Source organism: Phodopus roborovskii, unplaced genomic scaffold (genome assembly GCF_943737965.1).
Source record: "Phodopus roborovskii unplaced genomic scaffold, PHOROB, whole genome shotgun sequence".
Lineage (NCBI taxonomy): Eukaryota > Metazoa > Chordata > Mammalia > Rodentia > Cricetidae > Phodopus > Phodopus roborovskii.
This window is the reverse complement of record NW_026126480.1, coordinates 12,146,713-12,167,312: the sequence shown is the minus strand read 5'-3', so window position 1 is coordinate 12,167,312 and position 20,600 is coordinate 12,146,713. Positions and strand designations below refer to the sequence as shown.

General features: G+C 38.6%; 1 protein-coding gene across 1 annotated transcript in view; it reads left to right on the top strand.

Moving 5' to 3' along the window:
• Ppme1 (protein phosphatase methylesterase 1) overlaps positions 1-20,600 on the top strand; it is a 47,493-nt gene that overhangs the window by 5,616 nt on the left and 21,277 nt on the right. Inside the window, exons 2-3 of the mRNA XM_051192343.1 lie at positions 12,886-12,980; positions 13,420-13,511. Of these exons, the coding sequence (XP_051048300.1) occupies positions 12,886-12,980; positions 13,420-13,511 (187 nt within the window). The remainder of the gene's footprint in view (positions 1-12,885; positions 12,981-13,419; positions 13,512-20,600) is intronic.

Below are 20,600 nucleotides of genomic sequence, written 5' to 3'. Positions count from 1 at the left end.
CCAGGAGGCCTTGAACTCACAGAGATCCACCTGCCTGCCTCCTGTGTGCTAGGATTAAAGGTGTGTGCTACCACCTCCCAAGTAGTTTGCTAATAGTTTTTTTGTTTATTTGTTTTGGTTTTTGTTTTGCTTTTTCTTTGTTTTTCAAGGCAGGATTTCTTTGTGTAACCTTGTTCTGGAACTTATTCTGTAGACCAGGTTGGCTTCTAACTCACAGAGATATACCATCACTGCCCGGATATTAATAGTTTCTTAAAGGAATATTAGGTTAGTTCCTAGTAGGAACCACACCATTGTTGCTGATGGGATTTTTTTTTTTCCAGAGTTTTTGTTTCTGCTTCCTTTAAAAAAAATTAATTTTGCTTTTTTTTTTTTTTTTTTTTTTTGTGTATGCACACACATGTGGGAGTTACAGGAATCTGGAGCTCCCCTTCCAGCCTTTGGGTCCTGGGGATGAACTCAGGTCATCAGGCTGAGTGGAAGGCACCTTTCCCTGGTGAGCCATCACCAGACCACTCTGATACTTTAAGTGCTGACCGTTGTAGAGACCTGTTTACCACATTCTAAGGATCTTATTTCCCCACTGCTGCCTTAAAGTTGGTATAACCAGAGCTGAATTTCTTTTCTAATGAAAACTTATTGAACTTCATAGAATAATAGAATTTGTACTTTAGTTCACCAGATTGTAGGTATAGTAGGAGTGACAAGTCTAAGACTTGTCTCTTTATTGTAAGGATGCATTCCTGATTATCTTTGCCCTCTGTTGTTGTTGTTGTTTTGGTTTTGTTGTGGTTATTTTGCTTTGTTTCAGTTTTTGAAGCAGGGTAGCCCTGGTTGTTCTAGAACTGACTCTGTAGACCAGGCTGGCCTCAAAGAGATTTGCCAGCCTCTGCCACCCAAGTATCTTTTCCTTTTTAATTCCCTTAACCCAAAAGTCCATATAGCAGGGTAGTATCTATTAGCTTCATTTTATAAGATCTTTTTTTCCCTGCTCTTGCCTTGTTCATCTCTTGGTCTCTGACTGAAAACTACTTTGTAAGAAGGTGCTTCCAACACACTGACTCTGCCAAGTTTAGTGACTAGATCAAGTTGTGGACTTTTAAATGGAAGCATCAGAAGCCCTCCATAATTGTGTCTCAGGTAGTGGCTTTAGCATTTTATTTATTGGTTGATGACGAGGATTGGACTCAGGCTGCATGCCTGCCAATTATGTTCCTTTCCACTGAGCTACACGACCAGTCTACTGAAGACTTTTCACAGGTGCCAACTGCTACCTTTATTTTGCTTTCTGTCCCTTTTTCTTCACTTTATGAAATCCTACTCGTGTGAAGCTCTTTGAGGCTACTCCAGCCCTTTCTTTTTTCTCTCCCTACCACCTGAGCACCTATAACATGTTTTGTCATTTCCACTTACTGTTAATCTTTGTGTGTTACTAGTTAGTTTTGCTCTTTTTTATTGTTATTGTGTCAAACTTACATGTAGTAAATAATGTAAATTGATTGCTTCCCCTTATAAAATTCAATTTCCTGGAGTGTGAACAGCTTTCTTTGTTCCTTCTGTAGTAGCAAGTTAAATAAATATTTTTTATAAATTTGATTTGGTGAATACATAATTTCAAATGAATCCTAAGGTTTTGCCAGATCAGTGCAACCTTCTGTTCTGTCCTACTTTCTACTGATTTTGTGGTATCTTTCACAGACCTGAAGCTCTGCTGTTGTAACTCTGAATGAACTCTTGTGCTCCAGTAATACTTTGTAGACACTGAGGTTTGAATATCAACTACTGTTCTTTGCTCTTGTCGCTTTTAAACAAGTGTTTGAATTGGAATCCAAAGAAGATTTCTACCTTGACCATAAAATTTTCATGTCATTAAGTGGTCTCTTTCTCTTCCTACCTTTTGGACATCACTGCACCATAGGGAAATAGATGGATTGGCTTGGACTTGCCCACAAACATAGTTTTCAAATTTATTTCAGTACTGTTGGTTCAGTACTACTGTCTTGTAGAAGAAAGAAGATAGGTTTTAAAAAGCAAGGTAGGATTCCCTTCTTGCCTTCACTAATTAATGATAATTAGAACAGTCTTTCTTCACTTTGTTGTCTTAAAATGCTTAAGACTAGTTTTACTCAGTTCTGAGGAGAAAATAGGATTCATTATTCAAGGTGTAACACAATTTAATAGAACTTTGCTTGTTGTATGCTAAGGATCTTCCTGCCTCAGCCTCCCCATTGCTGTAATCACAGGTGTGCACCATCACATCTGGTTCAGTAATCACAGTTTTAAATCTATTGCTTCCTCCCCATTTAAATTTAAAGTCTACTGGACGGTGGTGGTGCACGTCGTTAATCCCAGCACTTGGGTCGCAGAGGCAGTTGGATCTCTGTGAGTTCGAGACCAGCCTTTTCTACACAACTCATTTTAGGACAACTAAGGCTGCACAGAGAAACCTTGTCTTGAAAAAACAAAATAAACAAACAAACAAATAAATAAGTATAATTAATTAGTTTAGAGTTGACAGCACTAAACCATTGTGGGAAATGCCATGCTTTCATTGTCTTTGAGTGTTACTCATTCTACCAGCAAATGTGAATTCCAGTTGCCTAACCATGTTGAAGCAAGTAAATAAAATACGAAGGGAATTCATACTTAAATCAGAAAATCAATCACAGTTTTGTTGTTAGGAGAATAAAGAAAATATTGTATATATAAAGCATCATCAGTTGTCAAATGAACCATTAAGAAAAAGGCCTATGAATTAATCATGGCATAATACTTAGAGTTCATTTTCTATTTGGATATAAAAATTTCATATTTTATGTGAGCTCTGTTGGAGTGGTCATATTTCACTTACGAGTGCACGCAGAAAGGGAAGCAAAATGAAACAAAGTGCTTCTGACACATTTTCATATTTAGTCTTCACTCTTGTGAATCACTCTGACCAATATAGTTCTCTGCGCCTCACAGGAACGTTGGCCATGAAGCATTTCTTAAAACCAAGCAGCAGCCCACACGCCAGCATCATGCTTATGTAAAATCATCGTACCTTTGATATCTATTGCTGACCTCATTTGACTGCACATCTGGCCTTCAAACCATTCAGTTCCCAGTGGTTAGAAGAGCACATTACATCAGTTTCCAAGATTTTCTCCAAGCACTCAACATCTATCTTGAAATTTCTGGTTTTGCTGTTCACTTTCATACAGGCAGTCACAATCCTTTTAGGACTGTTCCTTGGCCACCTGCACTGTTAAAACATTGTTATCTTAAATATGAAAAGGAATGCTCCAGAATTGTTGGAGTACAGAAGTTTCTGCTAGATTGCTTTACCCTGTTTATAGTGATTCCATATGTATGCCACCTGTCTTAGTTAGGGTTTTTATCGTTGTGAAGAGACTCCATGACCACAGTAAAGGAAAACATTTAATTGAGAGTGGCTCACCCACAGTTTCAGCAGTTCAGTCCATTATCAACCTGGTGGGGGCATGGCAGCATGCAGGTGCACATGGTGCTGGAGCAGAGAGTCTAGTCTTGCAGTAACAGGAAGTTAACTGAGACACTACCCTGAGCATAGGAAACCTCAAAGCTCATTCCCACAGTGACACACTTTCTCCAACAAGTCCATACCTACTTCAACAAAGCCACGCCTCCTATAGTGTCACTCCCTATGAGATTATGAGGCCAATTACATTCAGACCACCACACCACGTTAGTTCCTCCTTAAAACAGTGAGGCTAGCCTTATGTAATTTAAGAAAACAGAGCCAAGGTTATTCCAGTAATGTGTTAGGTAGTGAAGCCACATAGGTCATTCTAGTTCATTGGAAATATATGTTTTATCCTTTTAAATTTTTGGTAAAAAGTTAGTGACTATATTGTCCTCATGTTGAATAAGTAGTGAAACAAAATACAGGCCTTTCCTCCTAAATTTAAGTGGAATTCTTGATTATCAAAGATAGGAAATTACGGCTGTTCTCACTTTGCAGCAGCAGTCTCTTATCTATGCATTTTAAACATTGGATATTTTTATGTTGTCTGACTCATCAGGTTAGAGTTTCCTGTGGATTAAGTATCTTATATGAAATGGCTTTTGGTGAAGTATAGTTTCACTTACTTGCTTGAAGCCACAATATTTAAGTACTCCTGCTGCACATACCCTGTGTTGTCTAAATGCAAGATCATATATAAACCATTGTTATTTCCACTATGTATAAACCCCTGTTATTTCCACTATATATAAACCACTGTTATTTCCAGGCTCCACGATGCCTGATAGCTACATAATTTAATATTCTCAGCACCAGCAATATTACAAACAGGATTCAGGATTTTCACGTGTGCAGTATATCAGTATTTATGATGGAATTCTTTTAAAGCTCCTCCTACGTTCTATCCTGGTGAGTAGCACTAAATAACCTGGAGAGAGAGGTCATTGGTTCTTCCTTCATGCCCCTGCTTTGTCCCGCCATTTCAGTTACAGACCTTTACTCTGTGTCCATTTTCCACCTTGCTGTAAGATCCTCTGCCTACTGTTATGCTTCCTTCCCTACAGTAGGAACAGGTTTTCTTTTAAATCTTCCTAAGGAAGATTTAAAAAGCTGGGGTTTGTTGCCAGCTTTGATGTTTTCAAGAATAGAAAACATAATATTATTTTGAGGAGAGTGTGGAGAACTGATAAGAAAATGACCTGAGAGCTCATCTGTGTTCTGTGGTTTTAGACAAGGTGTTTAGAGTTTAGACAATGTCTTAGTTTTGTTGGTTTTAAAAGCAAGAAAGTTTTAGAAATTAATGTGTGTTTATCTTTGCCACCACCAATCTGTCAAAATCTCATTCAGATGTAGAAAATTAATTGGAAAAAGGAATAAAATCAAAAGTCAGGAAGATAGGATAGCAACAAGATTAGGAAGATAGAAAACAAATGGAAGAAAGTGAGCTGTTTTGAAGAGAAAAAAACTGAAGACTATTTGTAGGCAAGTGAAAGTACAAGCTAATTTGTATTGCACCATAAAGGTGAGGAGTCAGAAGCCCCAACGAGTCTGAAAACAGGCTGAAAAGAATTTGCTCTTTCTAGTTTTTTAACGTTTCTCTTTTTTATAATTTATTTTTGTTTTATGTGCATTGGTGTTTTGCCTGCGTGTATCTGTGTGAGGGTGTCAAATCTTGGAATTACAGACAGTTGTGAGCTGCCATATCCTTGCTGGGAATTGAACCAGGGTCCTCTGGGAAAGCAGTCAGTGCTCTTAACAGCTGAGCCATCTCTTCAGCCTCTTGTCCTTAATAGGTTTTTGTTTGTTTCTTTGGCCCCCGACCAGAAGTATAGTTTTAGCTCTTCACATTTAAGCCTACTCTATATTGAGTTATATTTTATAGGTCCAGTTAAATTTTTTACAAATGGATCAATGATTATCCCAACATTACATTTGGGTGGGGGGGGGGTTCTTCCTGTTGCATTAGCTTGATATATATTTTTTTAATTCCTTTGATCAAAACAAATAGATTTTTTTTTTTAGCTTTCCAATTTTACCCATTGATGTATCAGCAATATATATCTGTCTGTGTGTTGGTATCACACTGTGTTTTGGGGATGTATCTTTGTAGTAAGTTTAAATGAGGAAGCTTCCAGTTTGTGCTTTATGAAAATTGTCTTGAATCTTCTGGATCCCTTTCATTTCTGTGTGAATTTTGGAATCAGCTAGTCTGTTTCTTCAGAGGAGCTAGCTACAATCTTCAGTCATTCCTTTGACTGTAGATTAATTTGGAGAGTATTTCTTCTTAATACTCAGTCTTCATATCTATGGGTATAGTTATTTCTCCTCTTATTTGTTTAATGGTATATAGATTTCAATGTACAAGTGTTATATTTCTTTGGTTATCTATTCTAAGTATTTGCATACATGATGTGTCTGATGTATATGTACATGTTCATATGTGCATGTGCACATGTGTAGATAAGGAAGCCACAGGTCAATGTTGGGTGTCTTCAATCACTCTTCACCTCATTTTTTTAGATTTATTTATTTTATTACTTTATGTGTACATGTTTTGCCTGCAAGCCTACCACATGCTTGCCTGGTGCCCAAAGAGGTCAGAAGAAGGTGTTGGACACCTGGGACTGGAGTTAGAGGTGGTTATGAGTTACACGTAGCTGCTGGAAATTGAATCTGGGTCCTTCTCAAGAATAACAAGTGCTCTTAATAACTGAGCCAGCCCTTCAGCCTCTACTATATTTTGAGGTAGGGTTCTCTCACTGATTCTGGAACTCTCTGATTTGGGGAGGCTAGCTGGTCAGTAAGCTCCAGACACCACCTCTCTCTTCATCAGCACTAGGGTTACAAATGCACTGGCTTCTACATAGGTGCTAGGATCTAAACTCAGATCTTCACGCTTGCATGCCAAGCAGCTCATCCCCTGAACCATCTCCCCATCCACCCTAAGTGCTGTTTACTTTTTAAAAATTATAACAGTGAATATTTACTATTGTTATTGGGGGTAGGGCATGCGTGCTGTGGTGTGCGTGTGAAGGCCAGAGGACAACTTTGTGGAGTTTTCTTCCACATTTACATGGGCTCTGGAGACAACTCCAGCCAGGGTTTTTAAATAAGTTCTTTACCCACTGAGCCATCTCACCCCCACCCTGCCCGCCAGTATTCTTAACAATGATACTTTAATAGGATTGTTCTGTTAATTTTATTTATTTATTTCCCTGGTTTCTATGGCTATTTTGTATACCCACATCTGAAGATTGGGACCTAGGAACTTCAGATGAGAAAAAAACATGCCACATTTGCCTTTCTGTGTCTGGGTTACCTCGTTTATATAATATTTTCTAGTCCATCCACTTACCTGTAAATTCCGTTATTTCATTTTTCTTTAGATCTGAATAGTATTCCATAGTGCACAGATGTTGTGAATAGAGCAGCAATGAGGATGTTGAGTCCTTGGGGCATATACCAAGGAATCATATCTGGGCTATATGATAGATTTATTTGTGTCTTTTTGAGGATTCTCCTTACTGACTTCCACAGTGGCTATCCCAGTTTGCAATCTCAACATCAGTGAGTGAAACTCACTCTCCCACATCCCCCCTCCATCATTTTTTGTGTTTTGTTGATCTTTGCCACTCAGGCTGGGGGCTAGATGAAATCTCCAAGTTGTATTGATTTGCATTTCCCCAATTGCTAAGGTTGCTAAACAATTTTGACATATTTCCCAGCCACTGTACACCTAATACAATGGAAAAGCTATAGACATGGTCATGCTGTGCTGTAAAAGGATGGCAAGGGGTAGCTGAAATCGGTAAAGAAAGGACCCGCAGGCATGAACAACCAACTGTCATTCTCTTGAATATAGAAAACAGTGTAGACACAAAGAATTAAAAGAGAACAACACACCAGCCTCATCATGCCAAATGTGAGTTCCAGACAGTGGGAGTGGGAGTGGGATAGATACTCACACAGGTGACAGCTATGGTCTGCAGCCACAGATTCATGATGCAAGCCTCTTACAGTGCAGCATGACCACGCCTGTAACATTCCCACTTGCTCTGCCTAATCTCTTCAAAACAGACCATTTATTTGCAATTGTTCCATTCTTGAAGTCATATTTGTTTAATTTTTACCATTTGTTTAAATATACAAAACAGCCTGTATCTTGGTAATTTCAGTTTGTGGAATCTTTATCAGTTTGTTTCCTCATGTGTTCCTCATGCTTTTTTGTTGTGAAGTAGCTGTTGGCTTTGAGTTTCCCTGTCTCTCTGGCTCTGGATCCTGGAATGAAGGTTACTCATAATCACTTTTCAAGAGTTTGTAGCTGAGGAAATTGTGGCAGATTAATGGCCATGGTGACTCAGAAATCTTGTCATTATTGGGAATGAAATGTAAACCGTGATAACCTGTCTTCAGAGCTATGCTATTGTCTATGAAAATGTACTTAGCTGTCTTTCTGAATATAGCAGTTGGGTGGAAACTGCTCATAGTTGTTCAGTAATCTCAGCTTGTGTGGGAAAGACTGTTCTGACCTCTGTTGAATTGTCTTTATCTCTGTTTTGAAAATCGGGTTATGTTATAGTTTGTTTCTGGACTGAAGTAGTTGATTCTTACCTTTATTTACTCTTGTACTGCAAGCTTGGTTAGTATAATTTTGTAGTGACACATTTTCTTTTACTGGAAACCTTACTAGGTTTAAGTAAAGGGGAGTTGTATTTATTAGCCTCCAAGCCATTTAATAGTAGTAGTAATGGATGTACACTGAGACACCAAGATAAGTGTTATTTATACATTGGCTCATTTCATTTCATGTATCAACAGATGGTAATTATTGATGGGTCAGATTCTGTGAATACTTGGGGAATGTTCTTTCTCAGGGACTCACTTTTGTGCCAACTTGGACTAACTGGAGAACTGTGACAAATATAGAGCTAAAATATTTTTAGAAAATGTATAAATGGAGCAATCTGGTTTGAGAGTAATGAGTAGTGAGAAGGTAACTTTAGTCCTCTAACCAGCCTGTATAAAGTTGACGGTACAGCCCCATCAGACACAGAGAGCCTTGGATTATAGAAATTAGGGGATATGTTTAGTGTCACACAGGAAACACAGAATTGAGTTATAAAAATAAACTTATTAGGTAACAAATGAAAATGATTACAAGTTTAATAACTATTTTTAAAAGTGCATTATCTTGTGATTTTCTTACCTTCTTTTCTCTAGAAATAGGTTGTTGGGGGTCAGAATTCAGGTCTTACTACAGTTGCAAATGGGTTTCCTGGAGCAGTAGAATTGTATATGCACGGGACCTGCATGTGTGATTTTCTTATCAGATTCTAAATGTGGTCTGTGCTCACAGCAAAGGATCCATGAATTAGGCAGAAGCCTAATTCTACAGTTTGTTTCTCTTTGCCAAGAGGGTAGCAAAAAACAGAAACTGTTTATTCATTTTGTTAGTTTAAAATCTATTTTGATACAAAATAATTTGTGTGCACTGACCTATAAAGTAGTTCTTATTTTAAAATAAGACTTACTAATTCATCTTTAGAATTGATTGTGATTCTGTCAGCAGTCCCTCCTATTGTAGACACTCCTGAGTTTTGTGGGTTTACCTTTTCAAAGGTCAGTTCCTCCTTTTTTAATTCCATTGCCAATCAAGGCTCTTATCTCTTCCTAACAAGTTATATAAACATATTTTCCTCCAGAATTAATTTCATCTTGCACTTTTATCATAGGGAGTTTTATCTGTACATTTTATTGGCCTCTCATTTTCTATACCATCCAATGCCTGTTTGACTTTTGGAGTCCCACCAAAAACACTCACACAGACAAACATACATAGACAGACACAGACACATACACCCCAACTGAGAACGTACATACATTCTCTCCTTCATTGTAGTCAACATTCTTTCTTCCTCCCAATATATACTTTGAATTGTATTGGCTTCTTTTAGCTTTTTTAAACTGTGGTAGCTATTCCCCCTTCTTCCCAGTTATCAGTTTTGTCTCCAGTGACTCTTGCTGCAGACTGTGTCTGTGGTGGTACCTATTCCCTGTCCTCTATTTACCCTCAGTACCTTGCTCACTGCTTTTCCATGGTCCTTCTCCTGCCCTTCAGACCCTTAAGAATAGTTTTTCTTTGAAACCTCTTTTTTATTTCCCAAGCTGAAAGTAAGCTTTCTTTCCTTATTGGAGCACCTGTGGCACTTTAGCTGAACCCTCAGGGTTTTTAACGTTTTTTATATTGTATTAGATACTTATGTACTCTTGAGGACAAAGACACAGTTCATGACTTTATACCCAGTATTTCCGCACAACTCACTTTAGATCCAGCTTTATAAATAAGGTCTTGGCAAATTTTTATTGAATAATTGAATGAATACCATTTTATTTTAAAGTATAATTTAACCTTGTTATACTTTTGAAAACTTTTATTACTTCAGGCTTATATGGGCTAATAATGACTATAAAGTAGTGATATATGAAATAAGAATCTAAAGCTATGCCCACATATGTAGCAGCCAGGGGTTGATGTCAAGTATCTTCCTTAACGTCTGTGCACCTTATTTTGAGACAGTATCTCTTACCAAACTTGGAGCTCACTGGTTCAGTTAGACTGGTTGGCTAGCAGGTCCTTATGATCTACTAGTTACTGCCCCACTGTTGCTGGAATTATAGATGGGCACCATGGCTCCATCCTTTATCATGCTTGCCCAGCAAGCAGTTTAACCACTGAGTGATCTCCCTAGACCTAAGCTACCTTTTTTATTTTTATTTTTTATTTTTTGGTATTTTGAGACAGGGTTTCTCTGTAGCTTTGGAGCCTGTCCTGGAACTTGCTCTGTAGATCAGGCTGGCCTTGGACTCTGCCTCCCTAGTGCTGGGATTAAAAGTGTGCCACCACCATGCTGCCCTAAAACTACTTTTTAAAAAGAGCCCAAACTACATCTCTCAAATGCAAGGTATTCTGGCCTAACTAGAATACAAAAATTAAAACAAGTTCCTTGATATCTATTTTATGTCTAATATTGTTTGCTAAATCAACTGAGATCTTGGAGTATATAAATAATTAGGTGTTCAAAAGCAGATACCAAAGATGTGCTAGGAAATTTCCTTATGTAAGAGCAGCCTTTAGCGGTCTAGAACCACTGACTCCATAGCCAGGTATGCTCATGGAGTTGGTATAAGTTAGAACCATGCTTTGTATCTATCTGACTTTAAATAAATAGAGGTGATTAGGAGCGAAGAGTCCTAAAATAACTTTTAATTTTACAAATAATTTCTTTTTAACTGATTCCTGGCCAACTCAGAAAGTTTTTGTGGCATTGGTACAACTGGCCATATTTACTCTGAAAATGAAGTCTCTGGTAATATGAAATAAGGCCTTACCACTCTTTTTTTTAGTGTAAATGAGAGCAGATAAGAGAAAATAGAAAAGCTAAAAGTAAAGAGCATTGAGTGGTTTGAAGAGTGTTGAAGGATAAAGAAACTGGATTTTAGTCCTTCTAGCTATTTGATCTTGGTCACTTTACATTGCTAAATCTTTTCTTCTTCTTCTTCTTCTTCTTCTTCTTCTTCTTCTTCTTCTTCTTCTTCTTCTTCTTCTTCTTCTTCTTTCTTCTTCTTCTTGTTGTGAAACTAAAACAACTATGTTTTGTAAGGATTAAATAGAATCATTTCAATAAAGCGTTTGGCTTGGTGGCTCACTGTTGTGCACAGTGAAAGTGTTGGGTGCTTTCACTACAATGGTAGCACTTTTACTACTTTGGTACAGGTACCATAGCTTACACTTGGAGCTGTAGACCCTGTTACCTGTGATATGTTGGGCAGGTCATGTTGTGGTTGTGAAATTAGCCTATGTATCCTCATGTTTATGAGTGACTACAGAGTAAGTGGAACTAGATGTTCTGCCTCTAGGGTTCCCATGGAAATTCCTGCATAACCCAAATAAAACAAACTGGCCAGGGCTGAAATTATAGAGGCTCTCTTTCTCTTAGAAGACAGTCCTATCCATTTGCTCAGCAACTACCAGCTGTTGAATATATAAGGAGCTGTTGGCAGTTGATGGCTGCTGAGAGAGGGAGAGTCAGTTTTCTTTAAGGATGTGCCCCTTGTTGAGTTGATCCTATTCTAGTAGAAGAGTATATATCCGAGAGTTTATGGGCAGCACCAACTGTACTCATGGGTTTCAGGAAAAAAAAAAAAATGTGTGTGTGTGGTGGTGGGGGTACATATAAGTTGTGTGAGTTAGGGAAGGGGGAGAGATAAAGGAGGAGTGGAAGGAAGGGTTTATATATTCAAAATATAGTTTAAAATTCTCAGAGAACTAATAAAATTTTTATTATTTTAATTAGTCACTACAATCAAAGACAGAAAGAACTTGATTAACCAGTTTTACACAAGTGGTAGAATGTATATGATGTTTGTCTTGTTATTTAATGGTGTATCTTGGGTTTTGTTGTTGTTATTTTTGAGACAGGGTTTCACATAGCCCAAACTGGCCTCTAATTCCCTTGAACTCCTCCTAGTCCTCAGGTCTTCACTTCTCAAGGTCTGGGATTACAAGCTTTCACCATCACACCTGACTCTTGGAGATATATATATCCATGTATAAACAATTTTATTGTTAAGTAGTCCCTTTTTAGAATTATGTATTATTTCTTTTTGCTACAAGTTAATCCCCTGTTGATGGATAATTAGGTTCTTTCCAGTTTTTCTCTATTCTGCTCAGTATTCCTTTGACTAGATAAGTCATTTCTGCTGTGCAAACAGCTCTTCAACAACATACCTAAAAGTTCTCAACACTGCTATCATCAGTCTGTAAAGGTTGTCTTTTGGTAGATTGGGAAATGAAAATGAACTTGGAAAAGTGTGGGATTAGTGATGGAAAAATAATAGTGACTAATAGTGAACTAAGAGGAGTGAGCCTATTTACTAGAGTCAGTGATAAAAGTAGATTTTGTGATATACATTGATAATCAGAGTTTATCCATAATTAAATACATCGATGACTTAATTGTATAAAATCTTTTTGTTTTATTTTTTGAAATAAGGTCTCACTCTGTAGCTCTGGCTGTCCTGGAAGTCACTATATAGACCAGGCTGACCTCGAACTCACAAGAGATCTGCCTGCCTCTGCCTCCTGAGTGCTGGGATTAAAGGCATATGTCACCAGACTTGGAATTGTATAAAATCTTAATGTTTACTCTTAAATCTGCTTGGGCTTATTTAAATACTGTATATGATGCTTTATGAATTCTTTGTGTCTTTATGAATGAACACTCTTGCTATTTTCAGTTTGGATTTACAGTTAGTATCTGTTCTATTGATCAAGATTTTGCCTTCTTATGCATAATAACTGTTATTTGAAGCAGCTCTTTCTCTTTTCTTCCTCTCCTTAGCCCTGGACGGAAGCGGGACTTTTCCCCTGTCCCATGGAGTCAGTACTTTGAGTCAATGGAAGATGTGGAAGTGGAGAATGAAACTGGCAAGGATATATCCTCTCAAAGAGACTGCCTCAGTGTAAGGGCAAGCTGCTGAGCTAGACTTGGGTAGCTCCTAAATAGTCTTCCTTCTGCTGTCTCTTTCTATCTATCTGCCACAAGTCCTTTATGTAGCATAGAATATTACCTGCAAGCCTTTTGCCGAATTCTTTTTGGCTGCAGTTGTCCAACATATTGGAATGGATTAAGGATTAAATCCCTGAAAGTAATACTTGGAGTCTAGCAAGCTGAAGTGACTGGAGTTCCTAGAATCCAAATACTGAGTCCTCTTCAGGAACAAAGAAATAAGGCATACCGATAGTGTGCTTTAAAGCACTTCCTTTAACTTCCTTTAAGTCTGCAGTTTTCATAAGCCTGTTGCCTATTTTTTTTTTCCTCAGTATGTTATCATTAATGAAAACCTTGAATCTATTTTCTTTAACTGTGCATACACTTTCCGAGTTTACAAGAGTGGCTCTGAGGGCCCAGTGCTGCTGCTTCTCCATGGAGGAGGCCACTCTGCCCTTTCCTGGGCAGTGTTCACGGTAAGTTGTTGGTATTAGAAGCTGGTGTGTTGTATGATTCTTTTCTCTCAGGTACACTTGACTAGTTCTTTCCATGCTCAATCATTGCTTCAGGAGAAGGTTAGGAGAGAGTAGATTGCAAAGCTTTAACATTGTGTGGTCAAGGTCCCCTGTCCTTTAAGTCAGAGGTTCTTATGAATATATATATATATATATATACACACACACACACACACACACACACACACACACACACACACACACGCACTGGGGCTAGGGATGTGGAATCTGTGCTCTGTCAAAAGTGTGGGTCTTTATCTCAATAATTTAAATATTAGATAAGTAGACATTTTGCTTCAGATGCTTTAAATTTTCTCTCACTTTGTTTTCTTCAGAGCCCCCATGGTACCTTGCACATGGAGATGTTTTAGAAGTATTTGGGAAATATATTTCTTTTTTTTAAAATATTTTTATTGTTTGGCAATTTCATGAATGCAGTGTATCTTGATCATATCCAACCCAAAGCCCTCCTGCTTCTCCCAATGCTTCCACCTTCATGTCTTCTTATTTCTTTAAGTAACCCACGAGTCTGGTTAGTGCAGCTTGTAAGTGCATGGAAGTGGTGCCATCTACAGGAACATGTGCAACCTAGTAGTGGCCACTCCCTTCCCCTAACAGCCATCAGTTGCCTATAGCTCCTCAGCTAAGGGTGGATCATCATGTAGCTCTCTCTCATCCATGTTGCAGTATTAACTGTCTTCTTTTTACTTTAAAAAACAATTTGTATGCATGCACATTGGTACTTTTGAACTCTTAGGAAATAGCTCTTGGTTTGTGGTGCTCAGGTCTGCAGTACAGAGTATGGGCCAATGCCCTTTGTAAATCTTGCTCACATCTTTGACTGGAGGATAAGGTAGCCCACGTACAAAGGGATACTTCTAAGAAAAATACCAGCAACCCCTTTGTATAAAAAGAAGTGATCTCTTCTTGTGTGTCAAGAATACACACTTCCTCTGTTTACCACCGAAGAACAAAAACCGGGTACCTGAAGTCAAATGGTTGTGAATCACAACCCTAAGTGTTTCACTTTGTTCCTGGAGGTAGGGATGATTGGGATTCAGTATTCTTGTTGGAACTAAAGGATTTGGTTTTGTTTGCTGTTTCCTTCTCTTACTGTAGGCTATGCCTATGATTTGCCTGTTGGCACCGAGCTCTCTCATGTCTATAGACCAGTGCCTGCCAAGTAGATCTAATGTAAATAATTTTTCTAGTAGATATATTGCTTAGGTTAAAAACATAAGTGAGATTATTTTTAAGAATATTTAGTTTGAATCATTGTATTCAAAATGATACATCCTGATCATCTCTCAACAGGTAATCAATATAAAAATTATTGACATGGGTCAGTCCCTTTTTTGTTAATGCCAATAACACAGTACCACATAAGAAGTGGTTTATAAAAGGTTTGACTCATAATTATCTTATCAGGAGGGGTCCCTTTTTTAATTGAAAATCTTTTCTCATACAATATGTTTTGATCATGTTTTTCGCTTTTGCCAGTTCCTCTCAAATCCTCCCTACCCCCTAATGATCCAAGTTTATGTTCTTTTTCTCTTTCAAAAGCAAAAATATGAAACCAAAACAAAACAAAACTCACAAAATGAAAAAAAAAATCAAAACAAGCAAAAGACCAGTAAGACAAATGTAAAAATGCCCAAGCAAAACAAAATTGAACAAAAAGTCTACAAAAAATATCATTGAGTTTGTTTTGTGTTGGCTAACTATTCCTGGGCATGGGGCCTACCCTGAAGTGTAGTTGATATACCACATGAGATTTCATTGTAGAAACGTGACTTTTTTCCCTTTGTCAGAGGATACCAATTACAGATAGCTTCTTGGTTAGGTGTGGGACCCCATGTCTACTTCCCCCTCAGTGCTGGGACCCTATCTGTGCAGTCCTGTGCACATTGCCATGTCTGTGTGAGTTCTTATGTGCATCAGTCCTGTGGTGTCTAGACGACATTGTTCCCTTGGGGTCATCCATCACCTCTGGCGCCTATAGTCTTTTCACCCCCCTTCCATATAAATCCCTGAGCCTCGCTAGGAGGGCTTTGATGAAGACATCTCATCCACAAGACTGAGTGTTCCAAAGTCTCTCACTCTCTTCACATTGTTTAGTGTGCGTCCCTGTGTTAATTCTCATCAACTACGAAAGCAGCTTCTCTGATACAGGTTGAGCAGGGCACTGGTCTGTGGGTATAGCAGTATGTCATTAGGAGTCATTTTATTGCTGTGTTTCTTTAGCAGAATAATAGTAGTAGGTTTTTCCTTAGGCCAGGGCCTATCTAGTCTCAGGTTGTTGGCCACTTTGGTAGTGTCAGAAATGGGTTCCATCTCATGGAGTGGACTTTAGATCCAATCAGAAAGTGGGTGATTATTCCTGTAACATTTGTGCTACTATTGTACTGTATATCTTGTAGGCAGGTCACTGTTGTAGGTCACAGGGTTTGTAGCTGGGAGATATTGATTATTTAACCCCCAGGAACGTGCAGAGATTATCTTCAGTACTATGAATGCTAGTCATTAGGGATGAAGCTTCTAGTTAGGCACAAGCTCAGCTTCTCCGGGTGCATGACATGAGTGTTGTCTTCAGCAGTAGGGCCTTATCATCAGGTTGTGAAGAACAATCAGTGTTCTCCTTGCTGTTTGGGAGTTTTCATAGGGCCACTTTGGCCAATGGCTCAACAAGATGCAACCCATTCTTGGCACTGGAAGTTTCACTGGGTAGCCTGTGTAGTTAAGACATTTTCTTCCCCTACTACTTGGAGACTCCATTTAGATTCCTTTCATGTATCTATTTTAGGACACTTCTATAGCAGTAGGTTTCCATATGACTTTTGAAATGGCCTTTAGTGTTAGTTGTCCCTCATATTCTCTCCTTTAACCTTCTCTCCCATCCCCCTCCCTATCTTATCCTCCCATTTTCCCTTTGTCTCTCTGTAACACTATAGTCTTTTTCCTCTTCCTTGGGCGATCCTCTCCTCCCCCTAGTTCTTCACTAAGTACTTAACCTCTGTGGTTATTTGGATTGCAGCACACATATCAAAAGCTTAAAATTTAACATTCACATATAAAAGAAAACATACAACTTGTCTTTTTTTTTTTTTCTTTTTTCTTTCTTTTTATTCTTTTTTGAGACAGGGTTTCTCTGTGTAGCCTTGGCTGTCCTAGAGCTAGCTCTGTGGTTCATGCTGGCCTCAAACTCAGAGATGTGCCTGCCTCTGCCTCCTGAGAGCTGGGATTCAAAGTGTATGCCACCACCACCCAGTTACCTGTGAATTTCATAATTTCATTTTTCTTAACAGTTGAATAATACTCCATTATGCAAATGTGCTACATTGTCTTTATCCATTCATCTGTTGATGGTTAGCTAGGCTGTTTGCAATTTCTGGCTATTATGAAGAGAGCAGCATTGAACATGTTTGAGCAAGTGTCTCTGTAATAAAATGTAGAGTCTTTTAGATATATACCCAAGAGTGATGTAGCTGAATCTTGTGGTAGATCGATTCTCAGCTTCCTGTAAAACCACCACACTGATTTCCATAGAGGTTATACCAGTTCACACTCTCGATAGCAGTAAATAAGTATTCCCTTTCCCTAATTTTCATCAGCATGAGCTGTCATTTATTTTATTGATCTTGGCCAGGCCAGTCTGACTGATGTAAGATGAAATCTCAAAGTAGTTTTAATTTGCTCTTCTCTGATGGCTGAGAATGTTGAACATTTAAGTGTTCTCAGCAATTTGTGTCCCATCTTTTGATCTCCAGTTTAATTCCATTGATTAGCATGTCTTCTTTTATACTAATACCGTGTTATTTTATTTCTATAGCTTTATAATACAACAGGAGGATCATGAGATTGAGGGCCTGGTTTACTTAACAGGACCCTGTCTCTTCCAAATAAATAAAGCTACCATAATGTAGTCATCAGGCTTCCTCCCTCAAGATGTTTATCTTTTCCTAATCGTTTTCTAGGGATGTGCCTCTAAACACTATTGATAGATTAAGTTTTAACCTCCTAATTCTTCATATAGAGATTAAATTTTGACATGTGAAGCTTTGTGGAGAGGGAGAACCCTCAAACCACACCTGAGGCATAACATGTATTACATTCCTTGTTATACTATCTTTTAAATCCAGTATGGAGTTTACAGAATACATCTCATTAGAGGCAAAGATCATAGCTTATTTATGTCTGGTATATTATGCAAACTTAGGAAATATTTTGTTCTTGAATTAGTGACAGATTGGTGTGTGTTGTAATGCAGTTGCACAGATATCATCAGTATGTGTGATCAGTAAGTTAGGTCATAGGTTCCTGGAGAGCAGATGCTACTTTATTATTCTGGTTGTCTTCCTATAATGCCCGCCTGTCATGGAGACGATGTTTAGTACTCCTTTCTTAATATGTTGGTATCATTCCCAAACAGTTGAGAAGAGGTTAAATGCTGGTTGCTATATTCTATTTAAGAAAGCAGGAAACTCTAGGTTAACGGAGTACCCCTCCATGGGGGATGTGCCCCCAAAAGTCCTTTTGTGCACCAGGAATACATCCTGGTTCCACTGTCCGAGGTCCCTTAGCCTGCTCAGGCCTTCTAGCTGAGACCCATGTTCAGGGGGTCTGAGTAAGTCCCATGCTGGATTCCCAGCTATCAGTCTGGGGACCCATTAACTCCTCCTTGTTCAGGTCAGCTGTCTCTATGTGCTTCTGCAGCCTGGTCTTGTCCTCCCTCTTTGCATCTGAATTTCAGTTTGGCTCAGTGTTTAGTTGTGTGTGTTTGCTTCTGTTTCCATCAGCTACTAGATGGGGGCTTCATGGTGGTAGATAAGTTAGTTGTCGATAGATCTCCTAATCAGGGAAGGGCATTTATGGTAGCCTTTCCACAGTTGCTCAAATTGTTAGTTGGAGTCAGTCTTGTAGGTCTCTGGACATTTCTCTAGGTTCAGTTTTCTCTTCAAACCTATAATGGTTCCAACTGTTATGGTCTCGGTCTCTCTCTCTCTCTCTCTCTCTCTCTCTCTCTCTCTCTCTCTCTCTCTCTCCTGTCTTTATTCCTCCCCTGACTCAATCTCCCTAGTCTACTCCTCCCCTTCTCTTTCTCCTAGTTCCCTCTGCACTCACTGCCCCCTGCCCTCCACTCCTCATGTGCTCTGGCGATCTTGTCCCTTTCCCCTTCTGTGAGGGACCTTGTATGAAACTCTTAGAATCCTCCTTGTATCCTACTTTATCTGGCGGTGTGAATAATAGGCTAGTGATCCTTTGCTCTATGTCTAAAATCCATATATGAGTGATTACATACCATGTTCCTCTTTTTTGTGATTGCATTACCTCATTCAGGATGGTTTCTTCAAGTTCTAATCACTTGCCTGCGAATTTCAACATTCTACTGGTTTCTTTTTCTTCCACAAAGTAGTATTCCTGTGTGTAAATGTGCCACATCTTCTTTATCCATTCTTCAGTTGAGGGGCATCTGAGAGAAGTTCTAGTCCCTACTCCAAATGACTTGACAGGTTTAGATGACCCCTCCTTGAGATCATCACCCTACATATGGAGTGGGGGGGGGTATGGGAGAGGTGGTGGTGAGGGGAATGAGAGTGTGGGAGAGAGGGAGGGAGGGACGGAGGAAGGGAAAGGGTACTGGGATCAATATGCAAAATAAAGATAAAAGTAAATTAATAAATAAAAATAAAAAAGAACTACCAGGAAAATATATACCCACCCTATTACTAAAACAATAGCCACTTTCTTTTTATTTTTACAACTTGAAATTAATATCTATTTCCCCCAGCCTCTCTACCTTCTGTTCCCAGCAAAGTGTTTCTAATGATTAAAGACTTGCTGAATATGCCTCTACCTATACTCTTTATACCTATAATCTCACATCACTGTCAGCTCTTCAAGTGTATCACTGATGTTCTTAACATAGTGATGGACAGTTTTCTTTTCCTTTGTTTCAGTAGCAAGAGGTGAGATGAGAAAAAAAGATCAACTACATTGTCACCTGTTCGGTTCGAAATGAGGGGAAGGACTTGGATGTTCATTGTTGATTGATGTTATGTAACATTTTCTCTACTATAGGACGGTTTAAAGTCAAGTGTTAAGGTTTCCTTTTCTTAAATTAAAAAGAGTCATGTTACATGTGTGTTTGTGTGTTGATGTTTCATTTGTGTGTATGCTTGTGCATGTGTATGCATTTATTGGCACAGGAGGCCAAAAAAGGGCATTGGATCCCCTGAACTGGAGTTATAGAAAGTTTTGAGCCACTATATGGGTTCTGAAATATTAAACCAGGTCCTCTGGGAGAAAAGACAGTCTTAACATGCGAGCCATCTTTCTAGCCACTCTCTTAAATTACCCTTCTTGCCTTAACCCAATTGTGGTGAATTCCTATTGAAAAATGCAAAGTGCTTCATAATATACTAATCTGGATTCTGTGTGTTTAAGATGGCTTCCTTCCTTTTATTTTTTCCTGAACAATTTAATAAACAATTTTAATGACAAAAAAAGGAAGAAAGCAGAAAACTATGTCTTTTTTTTTTTTTTTTCATTTAATTTTAATATTAGTTTTTCCAAGACAGGGTCTTACTATGTAGCTCTCGCTGTCTTGGAATTGACCATTTAGACCAGGCTAGTCTCATATTCACAGAAATCTGCCTGTGTCTGCCTCCCAAGTGCTGTAGTTAAAGGCCTGCATCACCACGTCTAGCTCCTATGTCTTTATTTAATAAGTAATTTATATTTGACTGGTAAAGAAGTTGCATAATATGGTTAGAAAAATCTCAAACTCTAGGACACATGGCCGGCGGACATAAAGGGAGGAAGAGATGAACACTCTGATTGGGGGGTGCAGCCAGACTCTCAGATCCTTAAGCACGGACTGCCTTATTCAGGCTTGCATACCATCTGCTTCCACTGTCTAGGAAGATTATTTCACAGAGTTGTACCTTATTCTGCCTCATGGATAGATCCTGTTTATTTAATCACTTACCATCAGTCAGGTCATCAGTCATATCTCCCATGTTGTAAGGTGCTTGCTTGGGTCTATTCCTG